Source organism: Misgurnus anguillicaudatus, chromosome 25 (genome assembly GCF_027580225.2).
Source record: "Misgurnus anguillicaudatus chromosome 25, ASM2758022v2, whole genome shotgun sequence".
In the NCBI taxonomy this organism is placed as follows: Eukaryota; Metazoa; Chordata; class Actinopteri; order Cypriniformes; family Cobitidae; genus Misgurnus; species Misgurnus anguillicaudatus.
In genome coordinates, this window is record NC_073361.2 from 21687025 (window position 1) to 21702536 (window position 15512).

At 35.8% G+C, this 15512-nt stretch overlaps 1 protein-coding gene across 6 annotated transcripts in view; it reads right to left on the reverse strand.

Moving 5' to 3' along the window:
• Positions 1 to 11215: 11215 nt before the first annotated feature.
• zfhx4 (zinc finger homeobox 4) overlaps positions 11216 to 15512 on the reverse strand; it is a 314082-nt gene continuing 309785 nt past the window's right edge. For all 6 annotated transcript variants that reach the window (XM_055182909.2, XM_055182915.2, XM_055182907.2 and 3 more), the window contains one exon: positions 11216 to 15456. In XM_055182909.2, the coding sequence (XP_055038884.2) occupies positions 13982 to 15456 (1475 nt within the window). In that variant the 3' untranslated portion in view covers positions 11216 to 13981. The remainder of the gene's footprint in view (positions 15457 to 15512) is intronic.

Below are 15512 nucleotides of genomic sequence, written 5' to 3' on the forward strand. Positions count from 1 at the left end.
CGCTTGCTGCCTCTTCCGTGTCTGGTGTGAACGCACAGTTACACACCAAAGGAAATGTAAAATCGTGAATCGGACATTAGGTGCTCTTTAACAAATGAGGGGGTATTCTAATAAAATGTTGAGTTGTTTTAACACATGGTTGGGTAAAAATTGAACAAAACCAAATTGTACAGAACCAACCTATGCTGGGTTGTTGCTACCCAACTATGTGTTGAAACAACCCAACATGGGTTTATTTACAATTTATATCAATGTAAATTCATATAAATGACATTTTTGTTAACATTTTCATTTTAGATGATTTTGAAAACACATTTATATAATTAAACATTTGACTTAAACCCTTATGGTTACTGTGATGCAACCCTTATGACAGCTAGACCCAGTCTCCTTACTAAAGACATTCAAATGCAACCTGCATTTATGCATGAATACTTCAAAGGGGTTGGCAAAAGGTCCCTGCTTACTAATAACATCACTTAAGCTTCGCAAATCTGAACATTCAGAAAGCCCAGTGATTGCTTCATCCCGCAGATCTGAGCCGCCCCTTCGAGTGGTAAACAGGTTAGAGAGGAAAATGCTTGTAATCCAAGTCCCATGTTTGGAAATGAGAGGGCCTTTTGTGTAGCCCGGGAGTGTGTGTGTGATGCGCTGGTTTATAATTTACATACGGCTCTGCTCTTTGTAAATATGCAGGGTGAAATCCACTCCACCAGACAGTCGCTGCCAAAACACACACAACGGCTCTACTGGTACACAATGGTTGGCCCCTTGTTCAACATCTTTGCAATGAATAAATGAATAACATTGCACCAGAAGTCGGTAAAATGCACGTGGCTGCTCAGATATTCATTTCGACTTGTGAAAGTTTTGTGCTGATCATTTACAAAGCTTTTAATGAAGAAATTATGACTACACACATAATGAAATACCCAAAAGTTATTCTTTTAATGGGTTTGAAGATAAGACCCCTTGTCATCTTTATATCATTCACTATACTCTTTTATAATAGTCTGAAGCAGTGGCAGCCGGTAACTTATTTTTCGAGGGCGCACGATGCGAAGCTCGGCATAAAATAAAACCATGATAAAAGTGACCCTCGCGTTTGCCAGATACTCGCCTAATCTCATGTGTAATCAGATTTTAGTGTTAAGTTAGTGTCTTGCGCAGCCGATCTCATGAGAAATCGTACATATTGTACGGGTTGGCTAATTCGTAGCAATTCATACGAAGTTAATCGTGCAAAATCGTACGATTCTCATGAAAAACAACAACAAAACCGAACTCCTAACCTCGTCCCCAACCCCGCACCTAACCCCATGTCACAGCGGTCAAGGCAAATCGTACCAAAACAAACGAATGTGGTCGTATGAATTGATACGAATAAAAATATGTACGAATTCTCGTGAGATAGCGTTGTCTTGTGAGTGTTTTGTGAACACAAGCGTCTCTTTTATCATAAACCCTTTTCATGTGCGTGCAACAGGCACGTATTTTGACAAGACGCATGATGCACATGGTTCACATGACGCAACGAACACATATTTTGAAATTGTCCTCCCTTTAAAGTTTCTTTACTGAACCATACAGCTTGTGAATGAAAGAATGCAGTAGTAATATCAGCTTTATTTCTGAAAACAGCTTTTGAAAACACACATTGCTTATAAAAATTCATAGTTATTGCCTAAATGTATTTATAAGTGCTGTGAAAGATGACCTGTTTACTGCGGTTGCCATAGTGTTGTTTCCAGTGTAAGAAACAATTAAATACAAATACTGAATTATGCAGAGTTTCAAACTCAATTCACGGCTGTCCCAGAGGTGCGCGCTTTGGAAGAAAATTAAAAGAAGGATTTAGGTTTTGGCCTCACTTTATTTCGGCAGACATTGTGAAGAAAATCAAATCCAAGCTACTTTACATTAATATTTACAGTAATGCTCTTAGCAGACGCATTTCTTCTTTACTAAAGAGACTTATAAGAAGTTGCTGCCATCCCCTACAACCAAAAACAGATTTAAAAAGTGCATTTCGGAAAGAAGAGACAGCTATAGATTTAATAAAGTCTTAAGGAGTGTAAATAATAGAATCAGCAGATGCTTACTATTTTTTGTTCGCTTACTTTCGACTTGCTTCTTACTACACTGGCAGAAATAAAAAAAACAAAAGCTGTCACAAGGACAGTACCATTTCATATGTACTTTAAAGTCCATGTAAAGGGATATAAAATATGTGTTATGAGTTTGTCACAACACAGAAAAAATGTGTTAAAGAAAAAAACACCAAATAAATAAAATTAGCTATTAAAATCTGGGAAAAATAAGCAGCATTCTCCGCTCTCAATCAGCTTTGTTATGGGTGGGGCCAGGCTCTGAAAACAGAAATATGGAAAAACTGTTTAACGGTGTAACTCCACAATTCAGAAACCTATGACATAGTTCACATGTGTCCCTGTGTAGCTCAGTGGTAGAGCATTGTGTTTGCAGCGCAAATGGTCATGGGTTTGAACCCAGGGAACCCACATACTGTTAAAACCTATACTGTAAAGCCTATACTATATTGTAATGCACTGTAAGTCATTTTGGATAAAAGCGTCTGATAAATGCATAAACACAGTCTTTGTAACGTGTTTCAGCGATACATTTATAATGTGTTTAGAAACAATTTACACACACTGTAAAACCTAAAAGTTAACTCAACTCAAACCATTTAAGTAAACCGGTTGCATTAGTTTTATAACACATACATTTGAGTACTGTGAACTTAAACAAATTGAATCATATGCAGTTATGCACTTATATTTAGGTCCACGCTACTTAAATATAATAACTCAAGTTCACAGTACTTAAATGTATGTGTTTTAAAACTTAAATGGCCTAATGCAACCGCTTTACTTAAATGGTTTGAGTTAAGTTAACTGTTAGGTTTTACAGTGCACATTTTAAAGGGGCCAATATGTACCATTGAGGTACAAATGAAGAGTTTGGTTCCAAAACATGATAAATGCCATTTTTGACAAAAAAAATGAGTTACCGCCAAAATCATTATTGTATCAGGTCAGTATTAAAAAGTAAATTCTTAATTTTACGCAAAATCCGATATCCGCCGTGTTATTCTGTAATCTTTTCTTCCTTCTTTCCCAAAACACGATAAATGCCAGTCCTCCTTCTTTGCAGATTGCAATTAATCTGCTCAACAAATCACAGCGCACCATTCCACGCACTGTGAACAACAATGGCGGCACGTTGAATACACAAAAAATCCTAGTTTTCCTCATCTACTTTGTACTTTGTGATCAACAAACAAACAAAAACAAAATAATACTTTTATGGCATTGCTGTGGTGGTTTTCTGTGACGGAGAAGAAACACAAGCCATCAAAATCTAATAATTTATACGAGAGGCACTCGGGAGACGGAAAAATGTCGGCTGTTGTTTGCATCAAGCTTCTGTTATGCTAACACATTGACTCCAGGGGATCTTATAACAAACTTTCCATTATTTTATGCAAAGTCAACGAAAATCAAGCAGGACCAAAACATTTTACAGCTGATCGCTGTCGAAAAAGTTAAGCGACAACGTCCCAAGGATGACAGCAGCAATGATAGTGTTATTAATATGACAAAGTAAGTGTTTTAATTAATGCCATTAATGTTTATTTTTTAATCAGTGTATACCATTAGTCAACTAAATGAATATATCATGGCAAAGATGAATGCACATTTATATATTGATTCAATACATTTATAGCATTTAAAAAAAACTTGTCATTATTGCATTTTGTGAAAAAAATAATAAGTTTTTGTAATAAATCTTTGAAAATCAAATTATGGATTTGAATTTTTAATGTTATTATAACCTAAAGATGCTATGTGAACATTTGTAACAGTAAATAGTGGTTTTCATCTTGTCATTTTCTTGGTATAGAAAACACATTTTTACCGAAATTAGTCAAAATGGATTTATTGCGTTTTGGAACCAAACTCTTCATATATGAACCCTTCATATATATGTACAACGATGTACTTTCTGAAGGGCTAATCTCCCGACTGACAGCTTAAATGTACTTGTATATTTACAACTGTGTGTAGTATAATGACATTTTCCTAACTTTGATCTGTCTATATGAATTATCATGAACAGAACTATTTAATGCTTAAAATCTGAATGTAATATTTCGGTTTAGTCACCATGCAGTTTTTTCATCACACATACTCACTTGTAGTTGTAACGTGGCAAGCAATGTTTGTAAACAACATTCTTAAAACAACATGAGCGAATATTCATCCCTAGTGGATGTTTATGTTGGACATTTGTTTTTGCATCTTACAGACCTGTAGTCTGTATCGTAAACAGATTTTGCATTTAAACATACTTAAGGTTTGATGAATTTGATGCAGCATCTGTTACTTCAGCCTGCTAGGAGAAAATACACATCTGAAATACCCTTGACTATTTGTTGATTTAAGAAACATAAAAGACGGAACTTATAAAAGCCACTTTCCTATTCGTCAATCTTAAGTGAGCTCCTATAACAGAAGTTTTACTTTGAGTTGGAAAATAAACGTAGTCTGAAGAAACAACACAGACATTTTGATAACAAAACCAGATCTGTACACGTAAAAGAGCTTGAAAAAAAAACATTGATGCTTTTCTTTTGTAATATCAAATCTACAAAACTAAGCGCTGTTCTTTAAACATCGTCGATGCCTCAGGTGTTCAACAATTCACAAGGTTTCTTCAGATGTATGGCCTCAACTATAACGCATTGAACATCAGCCGAGAAATATTGTTTTGTTTGCGAGAAGGAAATAAGACATTTCTCTGTGAGGGATGGTATCATACAACAAGTTTTATCTGTCTTAAGCAATAGTGTCTCCCGACCTTCATCTCAAGCCATCTGGGAGGAGTGGTTTTCTGAGCATATCGGAAAACATAACAGAACAATCTGCCTGCGAAGTCCCGGCGGGTTACAAACAACATCTTTTCTGCAAGCATTTGTTTCAGAGGTGTAGCTCTTCGACTTATTTAGATATCCCCCAGGTCTCCTAACTTTCCCATTCTTTAGATATTTGTGTTAGTTGAGCATATTGGCTACATGGATATTGGAAATGTAAGGAGCTTTTTCCGTAATCCTCTTTCTTTTACATCTGTTGTGATTTACAGTATGGGGAGAATATATTATATATTGTATCAAAGTCGCAGACATTAAACCATGCTAGATATGAATCTTGATGAAGTCTCTCATATTACCTGTAAATCTGTTTATATTGGCCTTTATGTTAAGAACATTGCAAAGTATTGGGGGAACTTGCATCCATGTGAGGGAACAATAACTCTCATATATTACAGCACCTATATTTCTGCGAAAAAAGTTTCTTGCTTTAAATGCAAAAGTACATCTATTGAGTAATGTCTGAAAGCTGCCCGAATAAATGGAAGAAAACATAGACCATAATTACGACTGATGATGAATGCAAAAATGAAATTAGGGAATTGATCTATGCCATAAATCCAGAGCTGTTCTATTAATACAAGGCCTATAAATTCAGAGCAGCATAAATTATTAGCAGTTTTGCCTGGAGAGTGAACACACATCTGGTGGGAGCGCTCAGGTGCAGATATGGTAAATGAAACACAGGTGTGTGAAACAGAGCAAGTTTATGAATCAAAGAAGAAACTCAAAAATAGCTCTCATGATCAGTGGTGGGAGCTGTAAAAAGATTAAAAACAGAGTGGAAAGATTAAACGAAAGAAGCAAGCAAACAATGAGATTTTTTTAAAACAAACTCTATTATGATCTGAATCTGAATCTGAATAGGAGAACTGTACTTGTAATAAACTATTTTTTATTTGTATTATTATTATTTTTTTTTGCTACTGTATTGTTTTTGTATGATTGTATTGTTAAAGGGGTCATATTATGAGATTTTTTAAAGATGTAAAATAAGTCTTTGGTGTCCCTTTGGAGTGCGTATGTGAAGTTTTAGCTTAAAATACCCCACAGATAATTTATTATAGCATGTTAAAATTGCCACTTTGTAGGTTTGCGCAAAAATTTGCCTTTTTTGTTTGTGTCCTTTAAAATGCAAATGAGCTGATGAAATGCAAATGATGGTGATGTGTTAAAATTAAAACTAAATTTTTTTCTCACTCTTTCTCTCTGCACTAAATGGCAGTGCTGTGGTTGGATAGTGCAGATTAAGGGGTGCTATTATTGTAATGAGACTTGCTACCTACATCACAAAACAGGCGAAAACTGAATGACTTAATTTTTCACGTTTGCAGAAAATGGTTTTCCAAAACTAAGTTAGGGGAGAGCAGGGACGAAAGTACCATTTTTCAAAAAAACTTTATTTTAAAAGATAACGTTTTAACAAAAATATATTTTTGCTGTGGACAATAGCTCACAAGTGTGATCTATCAATACCAGGTGGAATTTTGAACAAATGTAAAACAACTTCAGTATAATTTTACTTTGAACATAAGTAGCGCATTGTTACTTTTGACCCTGTCCTCTGGGACGAAAGTAACACACAGGTGGGCCAAAAGATAGATTTTTGTGTTACACTTGTTTTTATTAAGTATACATATTAAGTATATATTGTTTTTATTTATATATGATCTTGTTAATATGTAATTGCAAACATATTTTTTCAATTATCTTAAAATAATTAAATTACATTTTCACTTTAAATTTCAGTTTTATCAAATGTTTCAAAAGCAACAGACAGTGCAAACATAAATTGTTGAGAATAAAAAAAATGTACAGTTTGAAAATAAAATAAAATAAAAACAAATTATAATAAATCAATTTTTAACATAATGCAACAGTATAAGCAGGGACAGTGTTGCTTTTGTCCTGACAGGAACTTCTGACATTTAAACCTGATTTACTTTTATTTCGCACTTTTATTACTTTAATTTTGATTAGTACTGTAACACAAGCAACAAACAAGAAACAAAACGCGTTATAGAAAAAAAATGACAGATTTAGGAATTTTCTTATTATGGTTGAAAACAGCTTTCTGGACCTAGACGCGCAAAACGGTGATGAAATAGCGTGATATTTGTCAGCTCTGTCAAGGGTTGCGTGCTTAAGATGCTGTCATAGTTTGAAATGTAAATGTAATCATGGCTCGGAGAAAATCACTTTGTTAATTTCGTCCCACCTTACTTTCACCCCGGTTCTCCCCTACAGGGTTGTTCACATTTTTGATAGAAGCACTGGGGACCTAGCCTGGTCCACCCAGACTCTCGTACATTTGTACAGAGAGTCTGGCCACGCTCCATTGCAAAGTGTTACTTCCATTGAGGAGGGTACTCTGTTGAAATTTAAAACTATTGGATCTGCCCAGAGTCACTCAGGATCTGCCATAACCAATCGCTAATGTGTGGTCGTGACGTATATCATGCGCCGAAACTGTCCGAAAAAAAACAAGTCCGAATGATCAGACCAACAAAACTAGCAAACATTGCTCTTGCTCCGGCTTTAACTTCTGTATATTCGGCAGTTTTGCAACAATCGCTTTTCTCACGTCTTTCTCCGCTGCAATTACTGAACTACAACTCAAACTGACGCACGACCTCAACGTCATCGTTCTTAGCCACCCCCCTCTTGTCCACTGATTGGACCTGCAGATTTTTGCAGGAGAAAACAAAATTCTACACAACAGTCCCAGACGTAGTACTGAAGCGAAATGAAAATTAAGTGGAAGCACGTAGGAGGGCGGAGCCAGGCTCAGATTTTCACGCTATGACCCCTTTAAATTATATCTGTTATAACTGTATTATATACCATTGGTCTATTTTAAACAAACAAAAAATTTTGGGTTATTTTTAACCCAGCGTTAGTCAAAAAGGGATGAACCCAGCTGGTTGGGTTGTAATTCGATCTACCCTGGGTTGTTTTAGCCCAAAATGTGAGGTTGTTTTAACTCATTGTTTTGTCAAATATAAATATTTTCTGGGTTAATTTTATCCAATGACTGGGTTTGTCAAACGCTATCGCAATTCGTAAATCTACAAGGTGGTTATTCATATCAATTCGCACAACCACATTCAAACATTTTGTACGTTTCCCTTTGCCCCTGTGACATTTGAGTTAGAGACGGGGTGAAAATAACCCAGCATTTTTTTTTAAGCATAATATGCCAAGAATGTTTTTTTTTTTACATCTGTATCTTTGTTTGCCAATTTAGTGCCTCATTATTGTAAGACAATTCATGCATTGTATTTAAGATTGATCCTATCTGTTGCTATTGCTGTCATTTTCTTAGGAAAGCATGTAGTCTGGAAAAAAATAATAACATTAAAAACTAAATCACAAAGAAAACAAATCCTACAGGTAATGCATTTTCTTGGGATAATACAATATTTGGTCCAGTAAATTAGCGAACATGCAGGAATGATACATTCCCATGTGCAGAATTCAATTATAGCAGAATCTGTTTAAAATTAAAGACCTGAGTTCAGGGACCAAATAGAGGAATTAGTATTCTACACTTGGGATTGCAGTGGCATGAGAGAGAAACATCCAATCACTTTTTTTTTTCATTTTACAGTCCCCAGCCCTGACAAATGGTTTGAGAAAATATCAAGCATAAACGTGTCAGTAAACATTACGACACATCTGCTGCATATCATCTTTTTGATGCTACGAGTGTTGCCATTCGACTACGACAAACATCCCATTCAGAACAGATTTAATTATCTGTTAGGGCTGATGTGATATTGAATTTCCAAGTATTTTGAGAAAATGACAGATAAACGCTCAAATAAACGGCTGAATATTTGATAGCATTCAGCCATTTTCCAGACCGTTAAAAACTGACAAACGCCCAGTAATGATGATGATGATGATGATGATGATGTGTTATGAATTCCATTTACAAGAACAGGTGTCAAAATATCCCCAAGTGGTTGGACAAACACTGCCTGACCACAGAAGATACTTCAGTGCAAGTCTGTGGATTAACATCAGATGTCCTCTTTCACTCCGGGGGAAAACAACAGAACGGTTCGCCAAGATCACATAGCACAGGATACATACAGAGCTACTGGGATAGGTTCCTGAGTCTTAAATGTCAGCAAACAACTGTGGAAAGATAGATGGAGGGTGAAGGGCAGAACCAAAATGCCTTTTGCTATTGTTCTTCCAAAGGTCAAACCCTATCCAATCACAGAATATTGTGACCCTCACACTATGGAACAGTAAGACGCAGAAAAAAAAAAACAGGAATGACATCCAAGTGTGCACATGTCCCTCAACACTGCAAAAGAGATTTGTGGGAAACATCTGTTAGAATAAAAAATATGAACAAATATGCAAATAATGATTTGGATAAAGCAATGTAGACTCCAGACACCCATCAAAGATTTCCAAACGCCTTGGCTTGGTAAAATCATTTTCGGCACAAGATTGGAGCATTTGGTCTGTAGTCGGACCGTGAAGAAATCTTGGATGGGAAATAATACATTAAAGATTGAATGTTGTTGAAAAAACAGGCATTGATTTATCATCGCAGTGTTCATTTAAAATTAAAGGTAGCTTTTTATATACAGCAATATTCACTGAAATCATCTGTTTTTACTTTTTGTGCTTTAGGTTTTAAATTAAAATGATTGCAACAAATGTACATCAAGTCATTATTTTATATTTTCCTGAATTGCAAATAAAACTTTTATGGTAGATGATTTGCTCTGAAAAATCTATTATACAGGTATCTTTTGATGAGAGAAGCTTAAACAAATACCTAAGATACATCTAAAGCAGATGCGGACACTATTTGAGTATTTTAAGTAAATTTTCCAAGCATCTGTGCTTTATCAGAGTGTTTGTCTTAGGAAATCATTTACTTTAGAAAAAAAATTTCATTACATTCTAAACCATAGAATCATACTGTGTATTCCTTTTATATTGAATATTGATTTAATACCTAATTACTGAGAAATTGTGTACTTTTACTTTTCTTGAGTAAAAGTACAAAAGTACTTTTTACTTAAGTAAAAGTTAAAAATACTAGATGTTTAATGTACTTGAGTATTAAATATAAACCAAAAACTTGAAATTATGTAGTTGGAGTAAAAATTATGATAGTATGCTTTGGAATGTATGTTTTTCAAAGAAAAACACTGATAAAATACGAATACTTAAAAATTTACTTTTATGTAGAAAGTAAAGATACTTAAGTAGTGTCCGCCTCTGATCTAAAGTAATAATCCAATGCATCTGGCTAAAACCAAATTACAACTTAATAACATGTAAATGCATACCATGTAAAATAAAAATATTCTCAGTATGCGTTTGGGGATAATGTGACCTCTTCTGTAACTCACTACAAGGGCGTGTTGTAAAAATGAAGAATAGATATGTTGTGCAATGTGTAATAATACTGTCATTAAAATGTACTGTGAAATGTGACCCTGCCTGTGAAAACCCAGCTAAAGTTTTTTATTTACCGTTTAAAATCATCCTACAACACTGGAAAACGTGAAATGCTGGATCAACTTTCAAGTTTCACTTTATTTTAAGTTGATAAAAATGTAAGTTTTACCATATTTTGAGTTGATCCAACCTATCATTTTTACAGTGTAATGTAAAGATCATTCTGTGAAAATATAGGCTATACTGTAAAAAAAATTCAGTAGAAATTACAATGTTATTGCAGCTGGGTTGACGGTAATTTACCGTAGATTTAAATTTATGTTATTTACTGGCAAGAGTTTGTTCAAAGTTAAATAAATTTTACATATTAACAAGTCTTTATCTTTACAGAATAAAACTATACAATAACAACCTCATGCAAAGCATTCTGGGAACCAGAAATCATCCTCAACCTTTTTCTGTTTTTTGCTTTCCGATTTTGTTTCCCAGAATGTTTAGCTTTTTTTTAGTTACTCTGTAAAGACAAAGACTTGTAAATGTCTAATTTAACTTTGAACAAAATGTTGCCAGTAAAAAACATAAATTTAAATCAGCTGCAATTTCTACGGAATTTTTTTACAGTCCTTGATTTCTTTAATACCGACTAGGCCACGTCAAAGATTGAAATTAAAATAAAAATCAATTATCAAAATCAAACTTTGATTATTAGATTGAGATTTTAACTTGGATTTCACAGAGAGGGACATAAATGTTAAGTACAGTTAGCTGTAAAGTTTTAATAGACATCAGTACAACAGGAAGGAAACAAGGAGAGAGATTGAAAGGCAAAAATTGGTTTGCAGATACAGTTTTTAATGTATCACAACAATGAGCAACAAACATACTTGATGAACTATTTCCAGAAGAAGTTGTTCAAATACCATCTACAATAAACGTCATTTCAACTATGACAACAGGTCTGTGACAAAATAAAAAAGTTTCAAAACCATGTTATTACCGTAATACGGTACAGCTGAGACCTCAAACATTACAGTAACAAAAACTAATGAGACTACTCTCTATATATAAAACATCAATAACATTTTTGGTTTAGTTTATTTAAAGTTTTCGCCATAGGGGCATCTTTTTTTATTAAAACCTTGGGGTGCATTTCCTATGTTACCCAGGCGTTGAAAGTACGTATTGTGTAGAATATGATTACGTCTTGATCATCCCTTTGATATCCAGAAGAACAATCCTAATATCAACCTTTAGAAGGCTGTCCTCCTATGCTTGACGCGATCCATCCGTAGAAAGATTTTTTGGCTGCTGTGCAGTTTATGTACAATTACATTATTGGACCATCCTTTGTTTTGTTTGGTTTTTGTAGTTTTTTTTTTTTTTGTAGTTTTTTTTCCTTTTTTGCTTTACCAGTCCTTTGTGTGGGAAGCATTCTGGTTCAGGCTAACACGTTAGCGCATGGTGCTAGCTGAGAGTTCAGTCTTGAAATGCTGTTCCACATTTAGGAAAAGGCAAAAGCCGAAAGTTCAAAAAGCCTTTGGAATCAGGACAGTCGCTCATGTTTTGGACAGAGGCAGGATTGCACCTTAGGAGGCCAAGATGTCTCTTGTGAAACACAATCAAAAAGTGTCTTCAGGATTAAAATAAGCGTTAAAATATTAAAAAATCCAAATAAGAACATTAAAAAGTTCACACACACACACACACACAAAAAAAAAGAATTAAAAACTGTGACATTTTACCTTTATCAAAAAAAAAAAATCACCTGTACAGCAATAAAAACTAAATTGAAATGTTACTTAATTTCATCGTTTGAAACAATTTTTAAGCATGATTTGATTTAACCTGTCAAACAGTTGCATTACATGCTACTTGTTCATCTCAGAATAGGAATACCAAAAGCAATACATTTTTGCATTTCTTCATATTAATAAATTTGTACCATGCACAGCCAACTACGAATATGTACAACAGCTTAGCTTTCTTTGTTCACAAGCCTTTAACTTTCATACATTACGCCTTCTGTTACTTTGGAATGAATCACATTGTCCTACTGTATCAAACCAGAAGGTGATTCGTAAAAATTAAACACCCTTGACAGCGTTCACATTCTTTAAGTTACATAGCCGAAAACAAAAACAAATATTAAAGCAATGTAATTCATGAATCAGTACTCTTGTCTAGTAGGAATTTGAAAATGTATGGCAAGCGATAAAACAAAATAAAAAAAACAACAACCAAAAAAACACATTACACAGTAGCAGCATAACTTTGTAAGATAATACTTTGTAATCCACGTCTCACTAAATGTAATGAAAAATGGTCTATTTTCGTGAAGTGCCCAGAGTAAAAATGGAAGAAATGGCAGTGTGTAGGGGTAACACTGTGTTCAGTCAATATTTTTATTTTATAAAACAAATGCTTTTGTCCCCCTTTTCAGAAGCAGCGTTGTTTGTTTAAAAGAAGCAAATGTTACCATATCATATTTTGTCCAACTGCACTTTTACAGTTTCAAGTATACAGTACTACTTTCATTGATGCACCAATTGTTAAACGTCTCTGGATTGTTAGGTGTCAAAATTTGAACATATGTGGACCATTCTGCTGCTGAACTTCACACAAATAATAATTAAAACAAACAAACGAACAAACAAACACCAAAACTGATATCTATTAAATTAAGACATGGCCTACCTCAAATAAAAAAAAAGAAATGAAACAAAATAAGTGCACTATAGTCCAGACACAAGCAAGTACCGTAACAGTATAGCAATTCACAAATGAAAAATGTTCTATTCACATAATCTTCAAGAGTCTATCAAAACTAGAATTATTACCTCTTCAGAAAAGGGCGTGATGAGAGGTAAAAGAAAGAAGGTAAGAGTTGGCACAGATTATTCTACAAGAAAAACAAGGGTGTTGTATATAAATACAGCTCGTAGCAATACAAGCTGGCGAAAAAACACAGGGGCATACACATTACTTCACCATCCTAAATTCCCTCAGTGGTAAAATCATACTCTCTTGTAGGGCAAACTAAAAGGATACGCGAGTTGTCCTGTAACAGTTATATTGTCTCTTGGTACGTTACACACATCAAGAAAACGCCTCCAATAAAGCTTGACATGTTTTGGTAAAAGCCATTTATAAGCAGGCTTCGTTGCTGTTTCAACAAATGAGAAATGTTATGTTCTGACCTGAGAATTTAAAGCTACTGAATTACACCTAACTAAACTAAGAGAAATTCTCTTTGAAAGTTCTGGATCATTATCCCATACAGTACATGCTAGCATTTGGAAATCAATCCAGCTGAGGTGCAATTTGCTATCGTGAGAATTTTTGGCTTGAATCAAGCTCCAAAAGAACTTGTGAAAGTTTTCCTATTCCATGTATTCTTTTTGTATACAATATAAGCTCAGTCAAGCATCTGCAACAGTTCTGTCCATAACAAAAATCAATCATTATCTTGCCAGCATATCAATATGGGAAAAACAATCCTGAGTCAATCTTTTGGTACTGTAATTTTTTGGGTTAGAGAAACTTTGGAACTGCGGTTAAAGTCTTTTTTCTTTTAAGCAAGGGATCCGTTTTTCACTCCTACACACTGAACATATCCATTCTGATACTACTGAAATTGCCATCTAGGCCAGACGTCGTCTTGGCCTTCACTTCCAACGCGTTATCTAAGTCGTCCAGCTTCTGGCTTAACTCACTGTCAGACTCGTCTGAACAACTTTCGGTGGGTAGTGAGGTTTGAACCCCTGAGGTGCTGCACGAAGTTGAGGTAACCGTTGAAGGCAAGGAAAGGGTAGGAGGAGAAGCAGATGGGCAGGAAGCAGCTTTCCTGGCTGAGGCCTGGAAAAGAATATTTGGCCAGGACTTCATGGACAAGTGAGAGAGATGAGGCAAGGTGTTATTAGAAGAAGCTGCAGACTGCGAGGTAGATGTGGTGTTAGGACAAGGGGAGCAGACTGAGTGAGGTAATAATCTAGCATGCTCTTTGGCATTTCTCATTGCTTGTTTGATTGTTTTCTCTTTGTGCACGCTCGACTGAAGGTGTTGGCCAAGTGCTTCGTTCCCACTGACAGACACATTGCAGGCTACACAATTATACTTGCTCACTGCCTTACGAAGCACTGTCTCTTGCGGATCAATAAACGGGTGACCAAAGTAACAGAAGGACTTCTGATGGCGAGCTGCTGAGTCTTCGTCAGCGAAAATCATCTGGCACTTTCTGCATATAAACTCGTGTTTGATGGACGGAACAATAAATGCATCTGGAAAGCCTGAACTTTTGGTATTTGGCTGGGGTTCTCCATTTGTGCTTTCTGTTGAAGAGCTTTTATCATCCTTAGTTTCACTAGCCTCTTTTGGTTTGAGAGAGTTGCTCTGCGCACTCTGTGACTTCATAGGGGGCGTTTTCCGCTGCTGTTCATTTTGTTTTTGCTGCTGCTGCTGCTGCTTCTGCAAGGAATCCTGGAGGGACTGCTGGTACTGCTGGTACTGCTGAAGCAGGGCCGTTGGGGAAAGCCCCGCAATAGCCTGTGGCATCGCAGGGCCATAGGGGAACAGATTCTCCATTCCACACAGAGGAGGGAAATATCCCCCCTGTACTCCACCAGGAAGTTGGGGTGAGAAGCAAGATGCAAAGCCAGGGATGAAATAAGGCAAGAACTGTCCCCCTAGAAAGGAGCCTGGGTCACCAGCAATGGCATTCTGAAGTGCTTGCAGTTGTGCTGGGTCCATTGGAGCCTCGTTTCCCAATTTTCCCATCATTGAAAGCTGTGGTGAGGGCTTTTCTCTTTTCTTAACAACTGGGGTCTCGGGGCGGGCAGTGTTGGCTTCTCTTTCTTTTACCTTGGATTTCTCTAACTTCTTGTCTTTCTCTGATTCTTTTATATGCTGCTCAGTCTGATTTGCCAAGGGAGTAGGAGGAAGAGGAAGTGCAGGGGGTGCAGGAGGAGGAGGTGTCTGAAGAAGAGTCTTGGTTGGGGTACTGCTGAGAGACATGGCAGGAGAAGGGGTGGCTGGAGTAGGGAACCCAAGCATGCCAGCACCAGGAGACGCTAAAGCTGAAATACAGTGGCATAGATAATATTGAAATATTTGACTGGAGAATCACACTCAT